We start from the raw sequence: 24536 nt of genomic DNA, 5'->3' as shown, positions 1-24536 counted from the left end.
GGTACATGACGTACATCCTGCATAACAAAACTGCTGCCAGAAAGAAACTGCAGCCTAACATCACCAATGCCCACAATATCAAAAGAGCTGTCATCACCCAAGCGCACAGAACCCGAAACAGTACGATATGAATGAAACCACTCTCGGTAAGGTGTCACATGAAAGGACGCACCTGAGTCCAAGAGCCAACACTGTGCATACATAGAGTGTATCTCTGTCATCTGCAAAGCACTAGAAGAACTTGCAAGGATACAATCATCAACAATCTCAGGCTGCATAACATTGGTCTCTTCAATTTTAACACTGGACTTTACAGGCACTATGCTGCGATCAGAAGACTTATCCTGCACTTTGTCTTTCCCCCTATCTTTGTGCCTTTCATTGTGCAGTTCATGGCATTGTGGCCTAATATGGCTCTTTTTCCCACAATGGTGACAAGTAACATCTGCATTTCTGCCACGGGATTTGCTACGTGACTTTCCACGAGACTTAAATCGAAATTTTTGAGAATCCTGTCCTCGATCACTGCCACTGCCATGCTTTCCATATCCATCATTCCTGCCTCTAACTGTCATAGCATACGACACATGAGAGGCATCCAAATTCTTACGGTTAACCTCTTCCTGCAGAAGAGCATTCTCAACATCAGATAATTTGAAGGTAGCAGCAGAGACACATAATGCAGTGCGAAATGCATCCCATGACTCATTAAGAGTACCAAGCAAGAAAAGAGGAGTGACATTCTTTGCAAAAGTGATGTCCTGCGAAGTCAAGTTCTTGAGTATAGCATGGAACTGGCTCAAGTGAGCAGACATAGTCACATTCTCCTTCATGTGCAAATCCATAAGCTGCTTCAGCCAATACATCTGACTCACTGGACTTTTCTTGTCATAGAGATTCTTTATTTTATCCCACAACTGCCATGCACTCTGTTCTTCCTCAAATACATTGTAATGAACCTGTTCTGTGAGAGATAATACAATAGTGGACTTGCATAACTCATCAAGCTCAAACCATTGCTCATCTGGCATAGTTGCAGGCGGCTGCCCGCTGAACCTCAATGGTTTGATCTGCAATTTCTACACCAATACCTGTCAAATCTGGCTCTTCCAATAAGAGTAATTCGTACCATCAAGCTTAGTGATGTTGAAAATAGCATGATCAGTGGACGAACTCGCCATAATGCAGGCTGGAAGACTGTAGACAGTTCAAAACTGCTTGTTGTTTACTGCAGAAACTGACAAAAAAATCACCAAAATCGAGAGAAAATGGCGAGAAAAGTGTAACTAAAGCTGTTACCCACCAAGTACTAGTGAAAGTACATCATTTCAGAATATTTCAGGATGAAAAATCCATGTCAATCCGGAGTTATATGCTTACTGTAATAAATGACAGCAAGATACTGTGAGAGTCAATTTCTAACCAAATCACTGTACCAAGTCAATAAATGACAACCAAGACATAACCAGCCATAAACTGGCATAAATCAGCACCAAACAGTCATCAAGACCCTGAGCAAACACCCAAACATGTCACCAAAGCATCCGTCAGTGAGTAGGCATACCCCTTGGACAATAGGGCAAAGTATACATAACACTGACAAGACCTCACACCAGTAGGTGTATGCTCACAAGAGTGCAAAGCCCAAGCTCAGGTCAAAAGCAACTCCAAGATATCAATGTATGAACCATGCAACATTTAAGTGTAAGAGATCCCAAAGTCTCAAGTATCTGCAAAATGCTCAAAATAGCATAAACCTCCTGCTCAATGTCGGTTAAGCATACAAGATGTTCCCACTGCTCAAAAGGCGGATAAACGAGCTCAACAGCTCAAGCAAACCAAGTCAAAGTACCAAAGACAAGTAACCAAGACAATGCCTCAATAGCATCCAAGGTCGTAATGGAAAAAGCCAAGTGGTAACGGAAAAATCCAAGTCAATGTCCAATTGCCTAAGGGAATACTCAAATGAATGTCGAGAAGAGCTCAAACAACTGCCATCCACAGCCAAAGCATAAAGCATTCACCAAGACATCATAACCCGTACTGGGTAGCCTAGGCATAAACCATGTCATATATGAAATGCCAGCTACAAAGAAGTGACAGTCAAATCCAAATCGAGCTCTAATCTCAGCTCAAAAGCATTCTGGAGCATAAACAAGACATGTGGCATAGTCCAAATACATCATGGCATCATACCGAGTAGCCGAAAGCACCCCTTGACCAATAGGCATAACCCAACTGTAGCATAAATAGCTTCAGCCCTGAAGTTTCCAGCAGCACATAGCCTCTGTAAACTGAGCAAATCAGTGCTCAATCCAAGCTCAAATCCATAGGCAAACCATAGGCATGCATTCCCGTATGTATAGGCACCAACCGGGCATCGAATGCCAGAACCTATAGGCATAAAATTGAAGTAACAGATGGCTGCCTTGTTTTGGACAGATCTGGGATTGTTTAAAACAGTCAATGGCTGAGCTAAATCAGCTCCAAATGCATCTCACATAAGAGACATAATATCCACAAGTGATCTAGTATCAATAGACATCAGTAGAAGCATCACATAAGCCATAGACATACAAATACATGTTGTCTCAGACCTGAAATCTATTGCAGAATATTCTGTCATCAGAATTTGGCAAATCCGACATCAGCATCGCATCCAGAGCGTGCCAAAACCCCAAGTTAGACTCTTACCTTGCCTGAATCGAGTTCCGAATACCCGAGATATGACAAAAAGAGTGATTTTTGGGTCAGATTTTGAAACAGGAGCAAAAAAAACGTGAGCTGGCTAGGGGGGGTCTGCTGTCCCACGTGTCAACAATGGGGCCCAAAGGGGGCACAAATGGGAGCCAAAGAAGGCCTACACCAAGCCTCAGCAAGCCTTGATAGGCTAGAAGCAAGATCCAGGTGAAGGAAGCTCCAAGAGATGTGAGCTATGGCTGCCCACAACCTGTGAAAACCCTGTTTACCTAGACCTGTGGACTAAGATAAATAATGAAGCAATACCTCAATGTCAATGCCCTGATGGTGCCTCAATAGGCCGGGAAGAAGCTCGGGAAGCCGGGGAGTGACGGGAGCTCAAGCGAATGAGCTATGGCCGTCGGGAAGGAGACCCAATGCGAGTGGGGAGTCAATGGGAAGCTGAGAATGCTACGAGCCAAGCTCAAGAGTCGGGAAGCCGTGCTTTGATACCAATTGAAAGGTGAGAAGAATTGAAGCTTGCACTCGAGAGCTATGGCGGGAGAGCAAGAGCAAGAAAGAGAGAGACAAGAAATGGGAATTTCAATAGTCACAATGTGTGACCGAGCCTTCCTTTATTCAAACTGTCACTAAAAGAATAAAAAATAAAGTGATGGTGGCGAGCACCCGCCACCTGCAGTGGTGGTGACTGTCAGTGTAGTAATACTTGGGCGGCTAGGCGGAGACGCCTTTACCCCCAACAGCTGTCACTTGATAAACTAGGATAGTGCAGTCGTCTCTCAGCTCCGTTCACCTCAGTACTAGTCCTAGAGACATGGCCAATCAGAGTCTCTCTCCCTCTCTCTCTTTTTTTTCGTAAAAGGTAATTGTATTAATTACGAAAAAAAGTACAAGATTACATGATTACACGAGTACAAGAGACACGAGGGCCGTAGGCCAACGTGTGGGAAATCCCCGGACTAGTCTCTCTCTCTCTCTCTCTCTCTCTCTCTCTCTCTCTCTCTCTCTCTCTCTCTCTCTCTCTCTCTCGTAATAGGTAGTTATATTAATTACAAAAAAAGTACAAGATTACATGATTGGAAGATGCAAGATGACTCTAGGCCATCGTGCATAAACTCAACTCTCTTTTAAAAGCAACATGAGAAATAAACACCAAGGCATACAAAAATCTGGGCAAATTCATTGAAGAGACCGCCCAATGCTAAGGTACTAAATCTTTTGCGGATAAAGTATCAACATGTTAAATAAGATCAAGCTGCCACTCAAGAAGTCCTTTAAGCTTGGCAACATAATTCTAGATGCTCGAGGTAGCATAAAAAAGAATGCATTGCACGTGACCCAAATATTCCAGCAACCCCAAAATTCAAGAAAGTGAAATAGAATCTTCATGTGAGGTTGCAGTGGACCATGAGGCTTAGGCTTACCAAAAACCCAAGCAATTCACTTTGAAGAGGGCAGCAGAGGATAGACTAACATGAGGCTATACCGCTCTAGGATCGATGGAGAGTCAGTGTGCACGCATACAATTTCAAGAGCCTCGAACGAAACTCTAGCTCTTTGACACTTTGGTCACACCAACACTTTTGTATGGGGCCCCCATCTCGAGATCAAGCATCTATCACACAAGGAGAACCACATAGGTTCAACCCCTACCCAAGGGGAGGAGATATATGAGGGGTGGGAGTAGATGGAGAAACCCCTAGTATTGATGATTTCACAAATGATTCAAAGGAAGCCCTTTGTATCACATGAGATTATCAGAGCAGAGATGGGAGCACAACCCATAGTGGCAAAGGCCCTCTTCCAAACAATGACTTTACTATGTAGGATCTAGACCTTGCCTAGACAAAGATACTGCTAGCTCGCACTACAACTATCTAGACACCTAGCATTACAAGGGAATACTGAGTTTTGGTATGTTCAGACAAAGGCATGGTAAAAACTACATGGATTCCACATGGATCACCTCCCACCACTACAATATAGCTTGGATTTCCCTCACTTAGAGCTCAACCAAGAGAAGCTAAACCACATCATCCGGATGGACATCATTCAGATACACAGCCACAACACGGGTTACACCTATTGATGAGGATCTAGGAATGAAGATGGCATCATCTACACATTCCAATGGCTTTGCTATCCGCCCAAGTTACATGGATGCACACCTCTCTCATGGGGTGCAATGCACCATTTGATAGCTCTGTACATCCTCACACCAACTATGGATCGAGACAGTTAGACATGACACAGACTCCCTCCCCACAAAGGACAAGATTTGCCGGCTCTATCAAATCGACCTAGAGACAAAGGAGCACTACTTATACAAATGTCGAGTGTATTATGAGACCAAAAGGCGCTTCCATTGCCTGTTTAGAGAGGAATTTGGGCCACTATCCAAGGTGATGGATACCCCAGATCAGAGAGGTCTCGGGCTCTTCTTACTGAAGTTGTGCCATCACACAGAGCACCTCTTCTGGACTCCGAAGCAGAGACAAGGAGCCACACACCAATGCACACTCACAGAGTTCTACAGAGCATCGACAACTCCCTCCACTACAGAGCCCTCGTCAAACCGACTCACGGCCCCTCCACAGACAACTATCCTAGACAACCACAAAGAGATGTAAATCTTGTCGTCCACACCCAAACGGTCCAAGCCTCTGCAGGAGGCATCACTTGCAGATACAAAGCGTACTACACCGTCATCAGGGGACCACACCCCGCCGCTTCAACTTCTCTATGTTAGATAGACCATGAGAGATATCTTAGAATGAGAGTGTCTCCTGAACGATTCCATATTGTATCTAGCTAAGACATCATTTTGTACTCATCAATTATGTATTGTTTGTTATTTATTTTCCTTTAGTTACTCATAGCATTAGATGGCAGCTATTTTGGGACCTGAAAAATTGCATGACTTTTTAAATGTCACATTTTGGTCTCATAGACCATTTGACCTTTTACACACACACACACACACACACTCTCTCTCTCTCTCTCTTTTTTTTTTTCGTAAAGGGTAATTGTATTAATTACGAAAAAAATACAAGATTACTGGATTACAAGATACATGACGACAATACAAGTCATCATGTGAAGAGGTGCTAAGTACTACAAGTTACAATTTCATGGCAAGGATGCGGCGGAAATTGCCATATGCCAAGGACGGAAATCCTCTGTAGAGAGCAAATCAGAACGATGGAGAAGATCTAACTGCCAGTACAAGAGGCCCTTAAGCCTCACAATATGCCGCTGAACATTATGGGCGGAGTCAAACAGAAAAGCATTCCGAATCGTCCAGTTATGCCAACAGCCCCAGTATCGAAGAAAGTGATACATGAGCTTCATATGTGGCTGTGCGGGAGTAGGGTATTTGGGCCGGCCCAAAACCCAATCAAAGGGGCGCAGTGTGATGCCAACCACCCCTCGCCAAACGGCCGACAAAAGTAACCAGACTTTCTTAGCGACGGGGCAGGAAATAAATCGGTGGCGGGCGGATTCCATAGCAGTGGTGCAAAAGAAACAGGTGCCATTGGAGATTCGGCGCTTGGAAAGAGCCGAAGCAAGCGGAAGACCCCCAATTATCACTCGCCAAAGAAAGACTTTGTATTTAAAGGGTGTCTTGTTGACCCAGCCCTCCATCACAGTGACCCTCCATCACGAGCGGGATTTACGCAATCCCCATAAAGCATTCGCTTTAGTAACTAGCCATTGATTATCTTTAATCAGGAGATGATATACTTGATTAGCAGAAGCTTTGGTCAAAGGCAGCCGGCCTTGTAGGTCCCAATCTTGCCAGGGATGATCCAAAGCAAGAGCAGGAAAGGGTTGTCTGCTCTGGAGCACCGTCACGAGCTGTTCCCATAAAGGCCTATATCCACGAGGGATTCGGAAAATCCTCCTAGCAGTACGAAACGAGATAAGCACATTGCGCCTGGCAAGGGTGGCATCCGCAACTGAAGACAAGCCCAAACGTGCCATCCGGTTGAATTGCGGTCTAAGCTCGTGTTTGCCTTCCCACGAAAGTAGACGTGAGACCGCCAGTAATTCCAATTGAAAAGAGTTAGTAGCCAGACGATCCTCCGTTGGGTGCCACTGAGCCTTTCGAAGGACGTGTTTCCAGGAACACACCAAATGAGTAAGCAGCGATGAAGAAGAACTGGAAAACCGTGAATCCGCGTTAAGAACGTGCCACCAAGAACACCGGAGTCGGGTATTGCCATGCCGAAGCCCATGACCCTTGAGGAAAGAACGGGCAATAGCGACCCACGGATGATGATCATCCGAGCACATGGCGCGGAAAAGGGACCAACGGAGTGCCTGCATGTGAGTTTGGGCATCTAAAATAGCTCCGCCACCCATGCTTTTGGGGGTGCACGCATGTGACCACGAGATCCAGGAAATGCCTGCATGCAATGAGTCCTTCTTCCAGAGCATGAAGCGAATAGACTAAGTGAGAGCATTCAGAGTCGTAGGAGTCCAGGGCAACAATGGCAAGAAATATGTGATCATTGGCAACATAATTATTTGTGCTACTTTGAGGCGAACATGAAAAGGCCAGGCCTGAGACTTCCAGTACATAAACTTGGCCACCATCTTCTGAGAAATCCACTGCAAAAGCTGCTTTGGGGGAATATCAACACCCAATGGGTATCCAAGATGCCTGACAATGGAACCTCGAGGAACAACCAGACCCTGCCAGTCCAAGGACTGCAAATCCGACTCCGTGCAGCTTAGAATGGCTGATTTGAGCGGATTGATACGAAGGCCTGACGCCTGGCCAAAGAGACCCCAAACATCCAATGCTTTTCGAAGGTTATCCTTGTCCGCACGCAAAATCATAAAAGTATCATCCGCCAGGGATTGGCTAATGAAATGGTGTCCTGTAGGAAGCGACAGTCCGGCCAACTGGGAAGAGGCGGCCATATGTGATAACATGGAAAGAACTGGATGTGTCGCAAGGGCAAAGAATAAAGGGCTCAAAGGACACCCCTGTCTGACAGAACGGGCAAGGACAAATTGCTCAGTAACACCTCCATTCAGCATGACTCGCGAAGACGCCGCAGCACTAATGGTGTAGATCAAACGAGACATCCGAGCACCAAAGCCCATAGCGGACATAAGGTCAGCAACAAACGACCAGTCCAGATAGTCAAAAGCCTTTTCCAGGTCCAGTTGAATCAACACCACCTCCTGATTAGAATGCCGGGCATAATCAATGGCCAATTGGGCATTCAAAACATTGTGTAAGATATTTCGGCCCTTGATGAAACCGTACTGGAGAGGGTGTACAAGGGCACGGAGATGCTTATGGAGCCGATTCGCCATTACTTTGGAAAAGATTTTGTACATGGAACCCATCAAAGAAATGGGGCTCTCTCTCTCTCTCTCTCTCTCTCTCTCTCTCTCTCTCTCTCTCTCTCTCTGACGGACCAATTGGATTAGTAGCAGACCATACTATTCTAGCTTTCACAATGCAATATGGGCATATACACAAAGCACAGCCACACATATCAAAATTACCACACTATGATTTTGTGGAAGCGACCTCTCACATATACAGCACTACTGTGCGAGATGCATTGAGGGAGCTAGACACACAGGCCTCTCTAGATGAGTTTATAGGACAGTTGGCCGAGATAATACACACTTCAGCAGCCTACGCTTTCCCACACACTACACCGTCAGATAAACCTCCACGAGGTAATGCCCCACAGAATGGCTGGTATGATGATGAGTGCAGAGAGACACGAGCACGTTTTCAGCGAGAGATGGCACTTGGCATATGTACACATAAGCATGCTCGAACACTCCATACGATTGGTACGCAAAAAGAAGCGGGAATACCTGAACAGACTAGAAACAGAAATGTATTCCATGTTCTTGGGGCAAGACAGCAAGAGAGCATGGAAAAAGATACATGAGAACCAACCACCCCTACAGATTACTAGACCGGATGATTGGCATGGATATGCTTGCACACTCTATGATGTTCCTGGCCAAGAGCCTATGCCACTCCCCTCAACCTCAAGACCAGCAAATTGCAAATTTTTCACAGAAAAAAAAGTGAGGAATGCCATATGGAAACTGAAAAATGGAAAAGCCCAAGATCATGATGGTTTAGTGGCTGAACACTTTGCGCATGCCTGTGATATTTTGGCACCAACGCTGGCTCACATCTTTAATAGGGCAGTTTGTGAGGGATCTCCAACCTGTTGGTCAAACCATATTATTGTGCCGCTCTTTAAGAGTGGAGACCCCGCGCTACCTAGTAACTATCGAACTATCATGATTGGACACATGCTGGCCAAAATATATGGCTCTATAGTGGAACAAGCATTGAGTGAATGGGCCGAGATGCATGGCCTAAGATCAAAAGGCCGAGCTGGCTTCAGGAGGGGATATACAACTCTAGACCATATCTTTACATTGAGGGCAATCATCGAAGAAGGCAAGGCATTCAAGAAAAAGATCTACTGCTGTTTTGTGGACTTTCACAAGGCCTTTGACACAATGCCACGTGCTAGACTCATGAGAAGAATGCAAAACATTGATGTGTCTGTAGAGATACAGTGGAGTATCTATGCCTTGTATGAGACAGTGACGGATAGAGTACGAACACTAGAGGGCATCTCAGATACAGTCAATAGCACCATTGGGGTGAAACAAGGCTGTCCACTTTCACCAACACTATTTGGGTTGTACATAGATGAAATTTCAGAATATGTGGACAGGACTGGTGGAAACGAGCCAGCCTAGCTGGAGTGCTGATACCATTACTGCTTTATGCCGACGATATTGTACTTATATCTGACTCACCTGAGGGACTAAATAGACACTTGGATGCATTATCAGCTTTTTGCAGAGATAGAGATCTTAAGGTGAACCTTGGGAAAACTAAAGTTATGGTATTTAACACTTCAGCTGCTTGGGTGACAAGAGCTGAGCACCAGTTTACTTTTGATGGAGTGCCAGTGGAGATGGTTAGGCAGTATGTCTATTTGGGGGTCACATTGAAGGGACCACAGTTCTCTTGGAGAGAGACATCAGAGGCTCGTTTGGCAAAAGCATATGCAGCATTAGGTGCATTGGAGAGGCAATGTGCTCACATACAATTTCATGAGCCGCGCACCAAATTGTGGCTTTTTGACACCCTGGTTACACCCACACTCCTATATGGGGCAGCTATTTGGGGTTTGAGTCTCTTTCACACGAGGAGATAGCCTTTGGGAGACCAAGATGGACCAGAGAAGGAATACTATGACGGGTGGGAGCATACGGAAAGACCACTGGTCATGATGATCTCACGTATGATACGAGCGAAGAGCTCGACCCCACATGAGATTATCAGAGTTGAGTTGGGAGCATCACCCATGGTAGCTAAGGCCTTGGTCCACGCAGTGACTTTCATACATAGACTATGGAACCTCCCCCAAGATAGATACCCACGGCTAGCCCTGGCCTCTTCTAGACAACTAGCAGCAGATGGTGACAGACATTGTTGGTATGCTCAGACGAGTACATGGATGAGTCTACATGGGCTACAGATTGACAAACTACCCCCCTTTGACTATAGCTTGGATTGCCCTACACTTGACCTAAGCGGATCAAAGCTAAACCATGTGATCCGAGCAGACATACTGAAGTTAGATACGGAGAAGACCTGGATCCGGACCCCCCTCCCCCCATGGCACAAGGATGGCACACTACCAGACCCACTTCCTTCAGGTATCTGAGGATGGTTTCATCACCCAACCCAATTACATGGACACACAGCTGCCTCACGGACTACGCACAGTTATTGGTCAGATCCGCACCTCATCCCACCACCTGAGGATTGAGACAGGCAGAGTGAGGGTATACAGACAGAGGAACGCATATGCCCACTATGCGACAGAGAGCTAGAGACAAAGGAACACTACATCTGCCGATGCACTATATATTATGATATACAAGGTAGATACCACTGTCTGTTTCGAGAGGGTTTTGGACCCCTGAGACGGATCATGCGGTTTGAGGATCAGAGATACTTAGGATTCTTCCTCTTGGAGCTCTAGAGGTGTAGAGCAACAATTCTACGGAGTAGGAGGCCCCCACAGCTCGGCTCACATAGACAGAGAGAAGTCACTGACTTTTTCATTGATACACGACAAAGTATGGCAGATACTACTACTACTGCCACACAGCCTACAGGAGTACATCATCATTGGACCTCATCTTCTGTAGGGTGTCCCTTTGGATAGAGCAGTGGCACTTAGCCGGTCTAGGCACCCACATCCACCCGGACGAAGGCCTAGACATCCACACCACAGACAAATTAAAGCCATCATTGAGCGCCACAGGAGACAGATGCCGAGACGCCTCAGCCATACAGAGATACACCTCCTTAGAGGACAAACATATCATTGATGGAGAGTTTTCCTTTTTCTACTCTCACTTTTAGATCATTGACATGTTTCCCTTTTATAGGACACTATTTTATTTTTTCAGTCTTATAGGCATGTTTTTCATGTTTTCTCGTTTCAGATGAGAAACACACCATCATTGTATGTATTGCTTTGGTCTCATAGGCCACATTGGCCTTTTAGAGATGTTAATATACTCTCTCTCTCTCTCTCTCTCTCTCTCTCTCTCTCTCTCTCACATATCAGCATGATTCAATGTTCATCATGTGTCTTCTTCTTTTGTGTTTCTCAGTTTCTTAGTCACCATGTTGACCATACATACTTTGTGATCCTCCCTACAAATCCTACCATTTCTCAACAAGATGAGGATTATCTAATGGCAAAGTACTTCTCACATGCTTGTGACACATTAGCACACATATTGGCATGCATGTTCAATAGAGTGATATGTGAAGAGTCCCAAAAGTTTGATCAAACCGTACTATAGTCCCACTCTTTAAGAGCGGTGACCCTTCAATCCCTATTAACTATCGAACAATCATGATCAGCCATACACTCACCAAGATATATAGATTTATATTGGAGCATTAGCTCAATACATGGGCTAAGACCCATGATAGGAGAGCAAAAGGACATGCCCATTTTAGACACGAATACACCACACTAGACCATCACTTCACACTTTCTGCAAGGCATTTCGCAAAGTACGTCACACAGGGTTCATCCAAAGATTGCACAATATTTGCCATGCATACTCCATGTTCCACAAACCCTACCATTTCTCAATAGATGGCTCGTGTGCTAGTCAAGAAAGCAAAGGCAAAACCACCAAGCTCGCAATCTGCCTTACATGAAAATGAAACACAAGTGGAGTCATAACTAATGTCAAAAGATAAAAGACACCTCAATTAAAAGACCAATCAAGAAAGACTATCACCATGATAACTAGAACTAAGACACGAGCTCAAAAGAGAAGACACTATCCCTATGTCCACATGATTAAAGGTATGAAGCCAATTGTCACGGACATGCCATGATGAAGCATACGGATTAATTCTTGCTCACGTCATATGAATCCACACCCCATGAGAACAAACCCTTAGCAAGACATCCTCAAGGAAACCATGCAAATCCATCCTTGCCATGTCATCATAGAACCTTCTAGAAGATATGCCATGTCATCATGCATCATCAATGATGTCATCATGCAACATTCTAGAAGATCTTTAGCCACCCTCCAACACCTATAAAAGGAGAGGCTCGTGTGAAGAAAACTGCTAGGGTTTGCATTGAGAAAATACAGAGTGTACGACCATGACAGAAACACAAAGAGATAGACACAGACATAGAAAGCAAAACTCAAACCCTAAACACAAAACTCAAAACTCAAACACAAACAAAAGAAGGGAAAGAATAACACAACTCTGAAGTAAAGGAATACTACAAATGAATGTAAGAGTGTACAGATGCTCAAGGGGAGATGGATCCAAAGTCTGTAATCACTAGTCGGAGTGTGAAGAGAGAGGAAACTGCAAAACAATGACACCAAGGGCTGCCAGAGACAAAGGCGACAGCTGAGGGGAGAGATGATGCCAGGCGGCTCCAGAAGGGTACAAACGCAAGCTATAGGATGTCGCCTAATGGTGGAAATCCTGGCAATGGCAGCTAGAGACCAAACGTAGCCTGGGAGATGGCGCCAGGGCACTGCGAGGCTGGAGGGAGAGGTGGCAGCAATCGCGAAGGTTGGACAGCCACGTGGAGATAGACTGATGGTTGCAAATTGCATTGAAGAGTGTGAAACCTGCACAGACGGAATGGACTAAATGAGGGCAACCTATCTATTTATAGATGTTGAAGAGTGCCCCAAAAATTAGGGTTTTTGGGAGACCACTGAAACTCTCTGGACCACTCCCCTTTTCAGGATTTTTCATTAATTAAGTGTGTTTTGGGACTGTTTAAGAATGCTAATCAGCTGAAAAGCGTGTTCTAGCTCAACAGCTTGCCATAGAGCTCCTCAATCCTACCAATGTCTGTCTTGGGAGCTCAAGGAGTTGAGACCTCCAAGTAAGTAACTTCAAGTTTCAATTTTAGTTCTTCTCTAGTCATGGTATCTAGTCTTGGCTTGTCTTCCATTATACTCATGTTGTCTTGTTACCTTGTAATCTCATAGTACGAGATCTTGTCTAGTATTGTCTTGTATCTTGTTCATCCCCGTTGAGGGAGATCTTGTAATTTTGATATCTTGTATCCATACCTACGGTCTTGGGTTGTGGGATCCTTCATATCCAATCAAGTTCTGATGTCTATACCTACGGTTCCAGGTTAAGGGATTTTCCGTATCTTGTTAAGTTATCATTGTACCTTGTGCCCCTACATGGGATTATTTTCTAATCAAAATTCTTGTAGCAAGTCTTTCATCTAGTCTAGTCTCTCGAGCATAGTCTAATGCTCCCATAACAAGAATACTCAACAAGGCAAAGACTGAAAAATCATGCCTTCTGACTAATAGAACTAGATACCTACAATGTTAGTTTTTAATTGAAATACAAAACCCAACATATAAGTAGTAAAGGTAAAACCAAAACCTGCATAATAGCTAAATGTATTTCGTATATTGTGTCACCGAGACGTCAAATTTTGAGATACTCTAATCTTGTCAATAACATGTGATTAAGATATTAATCAAATGTGCAAGGTTGTTTAGCATATGTAATACACATGGCAGTTGTTTCATGGTAATAGAGCAAGCACCATGAGGATGCACTGGGTTTCAAAGGCAAAAGTTGCAATAAGTTATGGCCGACATGTACTAGGTGGTACTCAGCATCAGATTTGGGCCTAGACCAATTTATTGGCCACTAACGTCAATGGTGACATTAGAGACTAGGCATTAATTAGTTAATTAATGTCAGTCTAGGGGTCAATAACTGCTCAAGGATACTTGGAAGAAAATTTGGCCTAGCTAATAACTATTGGCTCGTGAAATTAATTTTTTGAGGACTAAAATAAGTACTAAATTAATTTTCAAAATTAATATTTTGAAAATTAATTTAATTAGCTAGATGATGCTAGAAAATGGGATTAGAAGACTGCCACTTGGCAAAACTTGGACATGCAAGTGGAAAAAACGTTTTTAAGGACTGGTGGAGTCTATTCTGAGAGAGAAGGAGGCTATTAGAGAGCAAGAGGAGGCTTTAATGTGATTTGCAACCACCATGGATCAATCCTACAACATGTGACAGCAATTTGGAACCCTCTAGGAGTAGGTGACAGCAGCCCAAGATCCTTCTAGTGCAAATAACAACATATAGGATGAAGCAGCAATCTTTCTGGTGATCCTAAGCTGTAGATGACAACTTCCATGGCTGTTTGAGTAGGACAACTGCAGTTTTTCAGCATTTCTCGCAATGAAACTCTAAAATTTCTCTGTCTATAGCATTCTCTCTCATCCCCTAACCATCTCTCAAGTTATCTCAACATTTTCCAACAGTTTGAGCTATCTGAGGAAGAGATTTTAGTCAATCTTTGATGTAAACCCTAATTTACAGCAGGAATTAGGATTTGATAGCCTCCTCGAGATGCATACTTAGAATTAAGGGCCTAGGACTTGAATTTCAACAATTGAAATTCAAAAGGCTAGTTAGCCAATATCAAATTTGGGGATGAGTTTGCCTTTCAAGAAGCAAGGTAAAGACCATTCCCCAAGCAAACCAAGGGGCAAATTGGTTTGGAGGATTGCTAGTCAATTTGGACAGCAAGAGGCACTTGGATTAGCAAAGGAGATCAGAGGATCTCAGTTGTGCTCCTTCCATTTGCAAAATAAGATAAATAAATACCACAAGGGGTGCCAATTTTGGGGCCAACAAGGTATCCAATGTCTAACTATTAAAGTGGTAAAGTGTACATTTTTAGAGCTAAAAACAAATGGAACTAGGTGAGTCTGGACAATAGAAGTAAATGAAAAGTGTGTGATCAAGTATATGCAGTGGAAGACAAATAAAAGGTGCTAAAGCAAGGCTTAGCCCATGGTAGGCAAACTGTATTTGATATACTTTTTCCTTAGCTTTGTTTATTGCAAGACTATTATGTTAGGCTTCCTCCTCTTTAGTAGGGAATAGATGACATCCTTTCTCTTATGGGAGTGCATCCCCCTCATGTTCCATGATATTGCAATGTACTTCATGAAAGTAGTGGCCATATTAATGTAGATTGTAGAAATCATCCTCCATATCTTCTCCATCGAGAAAAATATTTATGGTCAACTAGAGGCTTACGTGTGAACTTTTTAAGGGATATATTCCTCTTGCCTTTATACCCTTTGATTTGTGTTGTAGGGTTTCCAAGACCCTGTGGGTGAGATATTTGCTTTATTTGCAAATTTTTCCTAGATGGTAGCTACAATTTGAGCTTACGGCATACCCTTATCGTTTGATTGCGTTTTGATGCTCTCAGCACTTTGTTTGCCTTTAGCAGACAAGATAGCCTATATAGCCTAAAGATCAAGCAAGACTGCCCAAGGAAAGACAAGTAATCACAAGAGGACTATAAAACATTAAAATAGTTGTGGAAATACACATTATTCTTGTAGCATACATGCACATTTTAAATGCCCAGTCAGCATGTAGGGCAAGGTCATGTTTGTCAACTGCATCCACTGAACGTTCATCAATAGTATGAACAATCTAAATGCACCAGTCATAATTTTCACTTTTAAGTCTCTAAGGTGTTGCTAGGGAGTTTACCGACAAGCAAGAATGTCCCCCATAAATGTGACATATTGACCATCCTCAACTGTGTGCCCTGCTTGAAGGAAGTTCACATAAGTTCGGGGATAGTGCTGCAAAAGCTTGCGTAGCTGTTGAAAGACATTACCAACCATGAAATAGTAAGGACACAAAAAATTCACTGATTGCTTGTTTAACATGAACTTTAGACAGGATTTGGAGCAATAACATGCACATCTTTCCACTATCACAAGATATTATTTTATTAGAAATTTTCCAACGTTACAAGTTGCAGAAATAATTATCATGGTACATCAACAGTTAGAGATGCTTATCATGTTGCTATGGCAGCTTGCAGCCTGAAAATCTATTTGTTAACTGGATGGTGTTGACACAACTCCGCATTATCATTCTTTAAAACAAGCGTGAAAGAGTTATTTTAAGCACTAGTTTATCGGTGCATCCACTGCTTGCAACAGCTCTGCCATAAGCCCTGTTTATTTCTAGTCCATTTAGCATGCTCTTTGACCTCGGATCTTTGCTTGCTTAGAAGAGAAACCCACTTGCCTAAAGAAGAGACTGCTACCTAGTCTTGATGAACCTTCCATACAGCGAAATAGTAAACTAGCTTGCTGTGAAAAATTTTAGCCTACATGTCAAACATAGAAGATTGTGTATTATGAAAATAACAGTGGTCCATTTAAAAAGTTTATTTGAGTCTTGAATGTGAGTCTTGTCACACTAACAAACCATGAACAGAAACCGTACTAAAGAATGTGAAAATATAGACCAATCAGTCAAAGTTACAACCTCTTCTATAGCCTTTGAGACATCCAATCTTCGCCACCATTTTAGTATGTGTACTCCATATTTGCTGTACAGCACTACTTTCTACAAGCTCTAAACTACAGAGGACCTAGTGCTTAAACAGTCAAATTTTTGAGAATTTTAGAGAGTTTAACTTGCTGCGATTAAACTTGCTGCGATGGGATGTTGCACTTCATTGCTTGATAGCTGAGGGAGGAAAAAGAACCCCTATGAATCCAAAATTTTCAGAAAGTTTAACAAAGGTAAAGCAATGAGCAAAAAAACACATTCATAATTTCCCAAACAAAAGCAAAGCAAGGTAAATTGAGGAATCACCGTATGTAAACCATGCTCATCCAATTGAGAGCGTCTGTAAGATGAAAGGCTTTTCACCATGCTTATTGGCTTGTTGAGTAACCAGCTGTCATAAATGTCACTAGCGGTAACATGCTTGACTGATTTTGTTAATCTTTTGGTTTGACCCACATGTTGTCTTCCATGCTCCGTACTCTGATGGTCAGGTACATGGTCTAAATCTGCTGATTGAAAGCTTGAGTCCATTTGAGAACTAGGCAACCCTCCTTTAAGATTTCTGAGATGATGTAATTCCTGAATAGCAGATTCATAGATTTGCGACTCGTCACTATTATCTAATGTATCAACTCGAGAAACCTCACATGAAAGGCTCATTATATTCTTTTCTTCACATGTTTCTTTACACACTGCAGAGTCCTCAGACAACAGTCTCCTTAGAGTCGCATCCTTGTCTGGGACCTCTTCTTCATGTGTGCCCTTATAGAGCAGAGAATCCTGAGATAAGAGCCTTGTTGTAGTTTCATCCTCATCTGCACCCTTGTAGAGCTCTACACGCTCACTATTCCCCAGAATAATAGCCGGGTGAACAGAAACGTGCATCAAGGTACTATCATTATTTGCACTAGCCAGACTCGTTGCATTCTCTCCATCATGATTATTGACAGCAGTCCTAACAGAAGTGTTTGACTGCAGGCCCTGGCTACTTTCAGTAACTGCAATATGATGATCCACAATATCCTCAATGCAATTAAAGCCCAAAAGAGGACAAACCTGGCATCCAAAGACGTGTATTGTGAGGTACTTATATACAGTACACCAGCAAATTGCAACAGTTAATTTAGCACCCATTGATTCATAGCCACAGAAACTCTTGATAGCTTAGAAAACCGAGCTTGTGAGGACATTTAAATTAGCCAATTTTCTTCATTGGAACCATTTCATGTACACATATGCCACCAGTTCGGCAATCACGGCTTTTTCAACAACTGAAAGACAACCTTGTTCAGCAGATTTATCCGTTCATCTACACTCATAAGGTTGTATCTTTGAGCAGAATCTATCAGGACATTCAAATTCGTGTCATCTTGTGATGATAGGGTGCACAGTTTTGACAATAAAAACTCGCCAAACCTGCAGAGACCATTGGAAAAACTAGTGACTGATAATTTTAATGAATACGATTTGCAGCAAACTAAACAAAGATTCTTTGTACTATCACCCGAAGGAAACATAACAAAGGTTCTGCAACGACAGAGGACTACCGTTTCCTTTTTCCAGTGCAATTCGGAAAACCACGCTCAGCCTCATAAGCAATAGCTTTCTGTAGCAGCTCAGAGTCATCTATCTATTCACAGAATGATTAGACAAGCTGTCACTGACCACAGTAGGTGTTATGGCAGCCCCAAACTCAAAAAATTTTCAAGAAACCAAAAACCAAAGGCACAAAAAGACACAACAAGAATTACAAGAACAGAATAAATAACAGCAGTTGAAAAGAAAGAAAGAAAACTTGTGTCACTTGAGCCACACAAACTACAACACCTGACATATAAATAACCTAAACTCAGTTCATTTGGCAGATTTTATTTGTGAGAACATAAGCATAAGCTGAGATTCTTGATTGATCATTCTTATAAGAAAGCTAAGGTATTTGACTACTTTCAGTGAGCATGCCAGCAAGGTCCAAAACCACCAGGCATAGGACTTACACCGATCTCTTCAGAAGAGTATCTCTTCAGAAGAGTGAACAGATAAAGTCTACTTACGTAGTTCGCACACTTTTTCTTCCACAAAAGTAGTTGTCATTCACCTTTCCAAGACTACAGCTCCTCCATACATAAATCTGCACCCAATGTGGATGTTCTAGAGTGCTGGTGCATACAGTTATAATAGCCCACTGAAATTCTTCACACGAGTTTTTCTCCCTTCTTTTGTTTAGCTTTTCTTTTTCAGTGGTGGGTATGTGAGCCTGGATGTGCGATATCACCCGTACACAGCAGGTAGCCTCAAGAAACTATAAATAGAGGCTTCTCATGCACTGGTGTTTTGTGCACACTAAGACATCTCAAGTGGCTAATCGTATTGAAGTCAGCCTTCATTTCTGAAAAAGGTGGTGGAACCTAATTGATCAAATGGTTACAAGCAGTTATTACAATAAATGAATAATGAAATTCAGCACTTGCCAACTTTAGGCTAGATTTCCCTCCAGAAAAGAGATGAGACAACACCGATTGGCCCCAAAAACCTTGGCACCCCTTGTGGTGTTTCTTTTCCATTAAGTCCAAAATTTGATGAGCTACATCAAGCAAAGGCCAAAGCTTTGAATTTGGGAAGATGAGGTTGAGAACTTGCAATCCCTCCAAGTTTTGTCAACTGAAATCTCCCTCAATTCCAGCAAGGCTCAACCCTTCACAACTTTGGAACAACTTGCAGTCCTCTGCAACCAGCAATCCTAATTTTCAACAATGGTTCCTAGATTTTGCAACCCTAGGGAGCCAAATTGATTGTTTTCTTGTTGCATGCAATTCAGCCCTACTCATAGTTGCCCTTTGGAAACCGTGAAACGGAAACGCATTTCAGAGTCATGAAATGGAGTTTTGGCCTGAGGCTGAAATGGTCAAACAAGGGAAACAGATTTTACATCTATTTCTAGGAATATTTTTACATAAGACATATATGAAGGGCCCATACCATTTATGTGTTGAAGCTCTACACCAAATTTAAGATAGCAAGACCAGAAAATCATAATCTGTGGGTTTCAAAAACCTTTAAGATCAAGATTTAGAACTCAATATAAAAGATTGTAGTATGCCATGGCCCATGAATGATGATGACAGATGTCAAGATTGAGACTCAACAGTGAATGGCCATAGACTCATATCATGTCATATAGACTCAAAAAAGAAAGTACTCAGTAAACAATGCGTAAAAAATAAATACAACTATGATGTATCATGTATTAGTGTCAAGCACAATTTCCGTACTTCTCCCACCAAGACACAAGTTGGAGCCGTGTCTCGTAACTCTACAATGGGGCATGCAAATGAGAGAGTATGACTACGAAAGTTAAGGAGATCATCCTCAAGTCCCATAATGATGGAAGCATCTCCATCAACCCACTTATTAAAGTCACCTTGCAGCCCCTCTTCAATCTCTTCACTTGTATACTGATCCTCGCTACGCCAGAGGGAATGCAAACAATATGTAACAACATGGATTGGTTTGTGAAACCAATTCCACATTGCACGAATGACCTACACCCTATGACATTTATGAAAGTTCACCCACATATATTGATATAAATTATGAATAATAATAGATCATTGGTATGATTAAAAAAGAGAAATTAGAATGAATAGTCATTGATGCACTTACTTATCTTGAGAGAAGAAGATGTTTATGTCCAACCCCTCTCTAATCTTGTCCATATACTCGTACAAGAGGCCTAGAGTGCTACCCTCCATGTCAGTGATCCTCAACATTGTGTAAATGGGAACCAAAGATTTCATCAACGCAGTTGCATCCTCCCAATAAGCCTCATCCTTGACACTTAAAAGAAATGTCAAAGACTTTGGATTATGCCTCTCATCCCATGCAACTCGCTCCTTGGAGACAATCGTCCTCATGAGGCCTTGATGGACTCTAACAAGACTGTTCACAACAATAAGCATGTCAGCAAAATGAGTGGCTAATGGCTTCAAAAGATCCACTCTTTGCCCTAAATATAGCATGCACTACAAACCTCTATGACGACTTTTACCATGTTTCAGCCTCTCTTAAAGAGGTCATCTATCCATCCAATATTTTCTAAATCCTCAATGAGTAGGTCCAAACAATGTGACACATGGAGTCCACATGATCTTAGAGAACTCTCTCTCTAACAAAGCACCCATAGCCACATAGTCACTGCCATTGTCAATGATAACTTGCACTAGATTTTCTGCACCAATCTCTAAAAAGGTAGCCTTGATGTGCCTATACAACAAACACTATCCCTGCTACCAATCCATCTATGACAAGCAAGAACATAGTCCCTTTGCAAGAGAACACCAAGATACTATACACATCCTTACCACTAATACAAGCAAGATGATACTTCGCTTGTATAGTGCTCGTTGTGCGTATGACATACCACTAGTTGCATTCCTACCACTTCAAGCCACTACTAGCTCCATAGTTGCTAATGATGCACATGTAGCTCCAAAATGTACCCTTGACCTGTTAGCCTACCTGTGTTAGTCATGTCAGTCTATCATCTCCTGGTTGTGAGCTCCTGTCACAGTCTGATAGAGACATAGGAGCTCTAGCAATTTAGGTGCATTTTCTTTGTTTGTCCGCTTCTTGTGTATGCATTCCTAAGCTAGTTACTGCCTTCCACAATCTGCCTACACCTGCCAGGCATTGTCATTGCCATCCGGGATATTTTTGGGATTTTCCCTTTTTTTGGCATTTCTTTCTATGTGACCCGCATTTTATGCCGGTCAGCCAGCATTTATGGCCTCTCCTAGATCAAGTTAGCCAATTTTTTGGTGCTCTTGCTATTTATAGCTGCACCCCCCACTTGGCAGTCACACACACTCTTCAATCTTCAACCTTTCCTTTGCAAGTGCACACTCCAACATTCGGACTCTCCGTGCTTGGCTGCCATCGTCATCAGCTTGATCTAGTGCCCTCACTCACGCTTTGGGCTGCGTGCAAGGATTGATCTGTCAATCATCAATGTGTCAACATTCTTCTTCAGTCAATGCAATATTCTTCCCTCATCTTCTACTCTCTCTCTCTCTCTCTCTCTCTCTCTCTCTCTCTCTCTCCGTATTTCCCTTCCGTTGTGCACTCTCACATGACCATGGTTGTACCTTGCTGGAAATAGAGAAAACCAACAACATAAGTGGGGAAAACCAACTCAACCCAATCTGGACAATGCAGGACGAAGAGAGGAGAGGGATTGTTCACTAGAAAAAATGAAAAACAGCTGCAAATCTGAGGAAAAAAACTGTAAATAATGAGGTCAGAAAAGGAAAAGGATTGGCAGTTAAAGGATGAGAGATGTAGAGTTTCGGGGCTATAGACAATAGTAGATGTGAAGGGGGAAAGCAAACATCCAAGGAGAGCGATCCACTGAGAAAGAGGGTGGAGAGCAAACGAAAATAGACAAAAATCTGTACACAGTGAGGTGAAATGAGGCACTCCTCACGAAACAAGGTTAAAACCCTACTTGCCCAAAATAGCTATCGAGATGGAAACATTACCGTTTTAAGCACGGTTTCGAGCAACTATGGCCCTACTATAGACCACCAAAAACCTTCCAATCTACTATCCACTAACTAAATTTCAAGAAGTGGTAGGAGGAGAAATCTCTGATTTTCTTGCCCTGGAAAGTACACATCATTTGTCATTTGGCCCTGTAAGGTCACTAAATGCAGTCACCAACCCATGATTGGTTTCCAAACAATGTCATCCTGTACTGATGGCTCTCTACATTAGGCTGCCTGCTGCAAAATAGGACTTTCCTACTGTAAGTTGCTTGCACAAATCATCTACCTTCAACTATTGCCTCTATCCGCATAACTACCCTCTCCAGCCCCTTTCCAGCCTCGCATGGTTTCGTTCATGTTTGAAACCCAAGTGGCAAACCTGCTTATCCAAACGCAACCTCAATTTTCAATTCCTAACCTCTATGAACTTGAAAATGTTGAGACTTTCCAAAAACATTGGTCCAAGGTTAAATAATGTCGTTCTCTAATCCCATGACACCAAAAGTCATTCCTAAGGGGATATTCAATGTCTCTGACTGAGATCTCTCCCAAATACCTTGCTAGCACCTATCCACAAAAACTTCTATCACTGTCCCCCCACTACCCAAGCTAGGGTTCTCTATCACCATGACTCACATTCAACTTATTCTCACATATGTTAGGGTTTTCTGTCACTGTAACTCACATTCAACTTACTCTCATATGCACAACATGTGCACAACTTAATTATCCCATGAGCATTTAGTCAAAAAATCATGGTCCCATGATAGACCTTCCCCTTGAATCTAGCAATCCCGTGATAGGTCTGGCTTGCAATCCAGTGCTATGGGTCTTCCTACTCGACGGCATTGACGAATCCCAGTAATGAAACAACAAAACCAGCCTTCATTTCTAAGAAGGGTGTTGGAACCCTAATTTTTCAAGTGATTACAGCAAGTAATTGTTACACAGAATAAATAATAAAACAAGATTCAGTGCTGTACCAACTTTAGGCCAGATTGCCCTCGTGAGAAAAGACAAGCCGACATCGATTGACCCCCAAAACCTTGACATCCTTTGCAGTATTTCTTTTTTAATAATTCCAAAAATTGATAAGCTACAGCAAGGAAATGCCAAAGCTTTGAAATTGGGAAGACCAACCTAAGAACTCAAACTGAAAGTTCCCCCGATTCCAACAAACCATGGCTCAATTCCTCACAATACTGGAACAACCTGCTGTTCTCTACCACCAAAAATCCTATTGTTTTCTTGTTGCATGCAATTCAACCCTGTTGTAGACCACCAAATACTTTTCACTATGCTGTCCACGGACTAAATTTACAACAGCAACCTTCATGCATCACTAAAACATGCATGCATGCATCCCAAGGCAGCCACACATGCCCTAATTCTTGCTAATTACAAACCTAGGATTAGCAAAAGTCCCAATGGCAACATTTCAAGTCCAAAATTGAGGATTCAAACACCAATTTACTTCATGGGATTGAACATGCATCAGGCATGGAGGAGAGAGAAGCAGCAATAGAGAGAAATCTCTGATTTTCTTGTCCAAGAAAGTATACAGCAGCTATTGGCTACCACTGTAAGGTCACCAAATGTTATTGCTAGCCCCTGATTGGTCTCCAAATGCTCTCACTTGCTGCTGAATCATCTGCAAATCAAGTCATCTGCTACAAGTTAGGGTTTTGCTGCTGTCAGTTGCTTCAGATGAGTGCACAGATCAGGTCATCTAGTGCTGATTGACCATCTGCTGTCTTTGATCCCAAAACTTCCCTCTCCAGCACCTTTCCAACCTTGCATGGCTTTGTTCATAGGTGAATGCCAAGTGGCTAACCTGCCATGCAAACTCAGCCTCTAAAACATGAATTTCCAATCATTTTTCTTAATTCAATTTGAACGGCCCTACCCAAGTTTTGGCCACCACCAGCCTAAATTTTAAATTTGTAACCTCTATGAACCTGAAAGTGTTAAAACTTTCCACAAACCTTATTCCAAGACAAGGTACCCACAAAACGTTTCACCAGTGTTGCAGCATGAAACATTTCACAGTTGCATAGGTTCTAAGTGAAACGCCACATGAAACAATAGAATAACACATATACATACATCATATTCAATAGGTTTTTGAATAGAGATTGCTTTTTTCCATTGGAGTGAGATGGGAAGGCATGTTGAAACATTACATCATTGTAACTTGTTTTCCACTGGAGTGAAAAAGGTAGGCAAAACATGGCATGTTTAAACATTTCATTAGTGAAACACATTGCGTGTTTCACACCTAGTGAAATGTGTTTCATGATTACTATGATCCAAGAGATCTTTAATGC

The 24536-nt window shown here is 42.6% G+C and overlaps 1 protein-coding gene across 6 annotated transcripts in view; it reads right to left on the bottom strand.

The window, feature by feature from the left end:
- LOC148020040 (DEAD/DEAH box RNA helicase family protein) overlaps positions 1-24536 on the bottom strand; it is a 142621-nt gene that overhangs the window by 58000 nt on the left and 60085 nt on the right. For all 6 annotated transcript variants that reach the window (XR_015694922.1, XM_087700309.1, XM_087700312.1 and 3 more), the window contains exons 5-8: positions 18217-18299; positions 17953-18085; positions 16976-17725; positions 15851-15963 (exon numbers count right to left, since the gene is read on the bottom strand). Coding sequence is in view for 5 of the 6 variants with exons in the window: in XM_087700309.1 (XP_087556435.1) it covers positions 15851-15963; positions 16976-17725; positions 17953-18085; positions 18217-18299 (1079 nt within the window). In the remaining variant the exon portion in view is untranslated. The remainder of the gene's footprint in view (positions 1-15850; positions 15964-16975; positions 17726-17952; positions 18086-18216; positions 18300-24536) is intronic.

Source organism: Lygodium microphyllum, chromosome 19 (assembly GCF_053477565.2).
Source record: "Lygodium microphyllum isolate KBCC chromosome 19, Lygodium_microphyllum_v1.1.10, whole genome shotgun sequence".
Classification (NCBI taxonomy): domain Eukaryota; kingdom Viridiplantae; phylum Streptophyta; class Polypodiopsida; order Schizaeales; family Lygodiaceae; genus Lygodium; species Lygodium microphyllum.
Note: the sequence above shows the minus strand (reverse complement) of the source record. Positions and strands in the feature narration are given on the sequence as shown.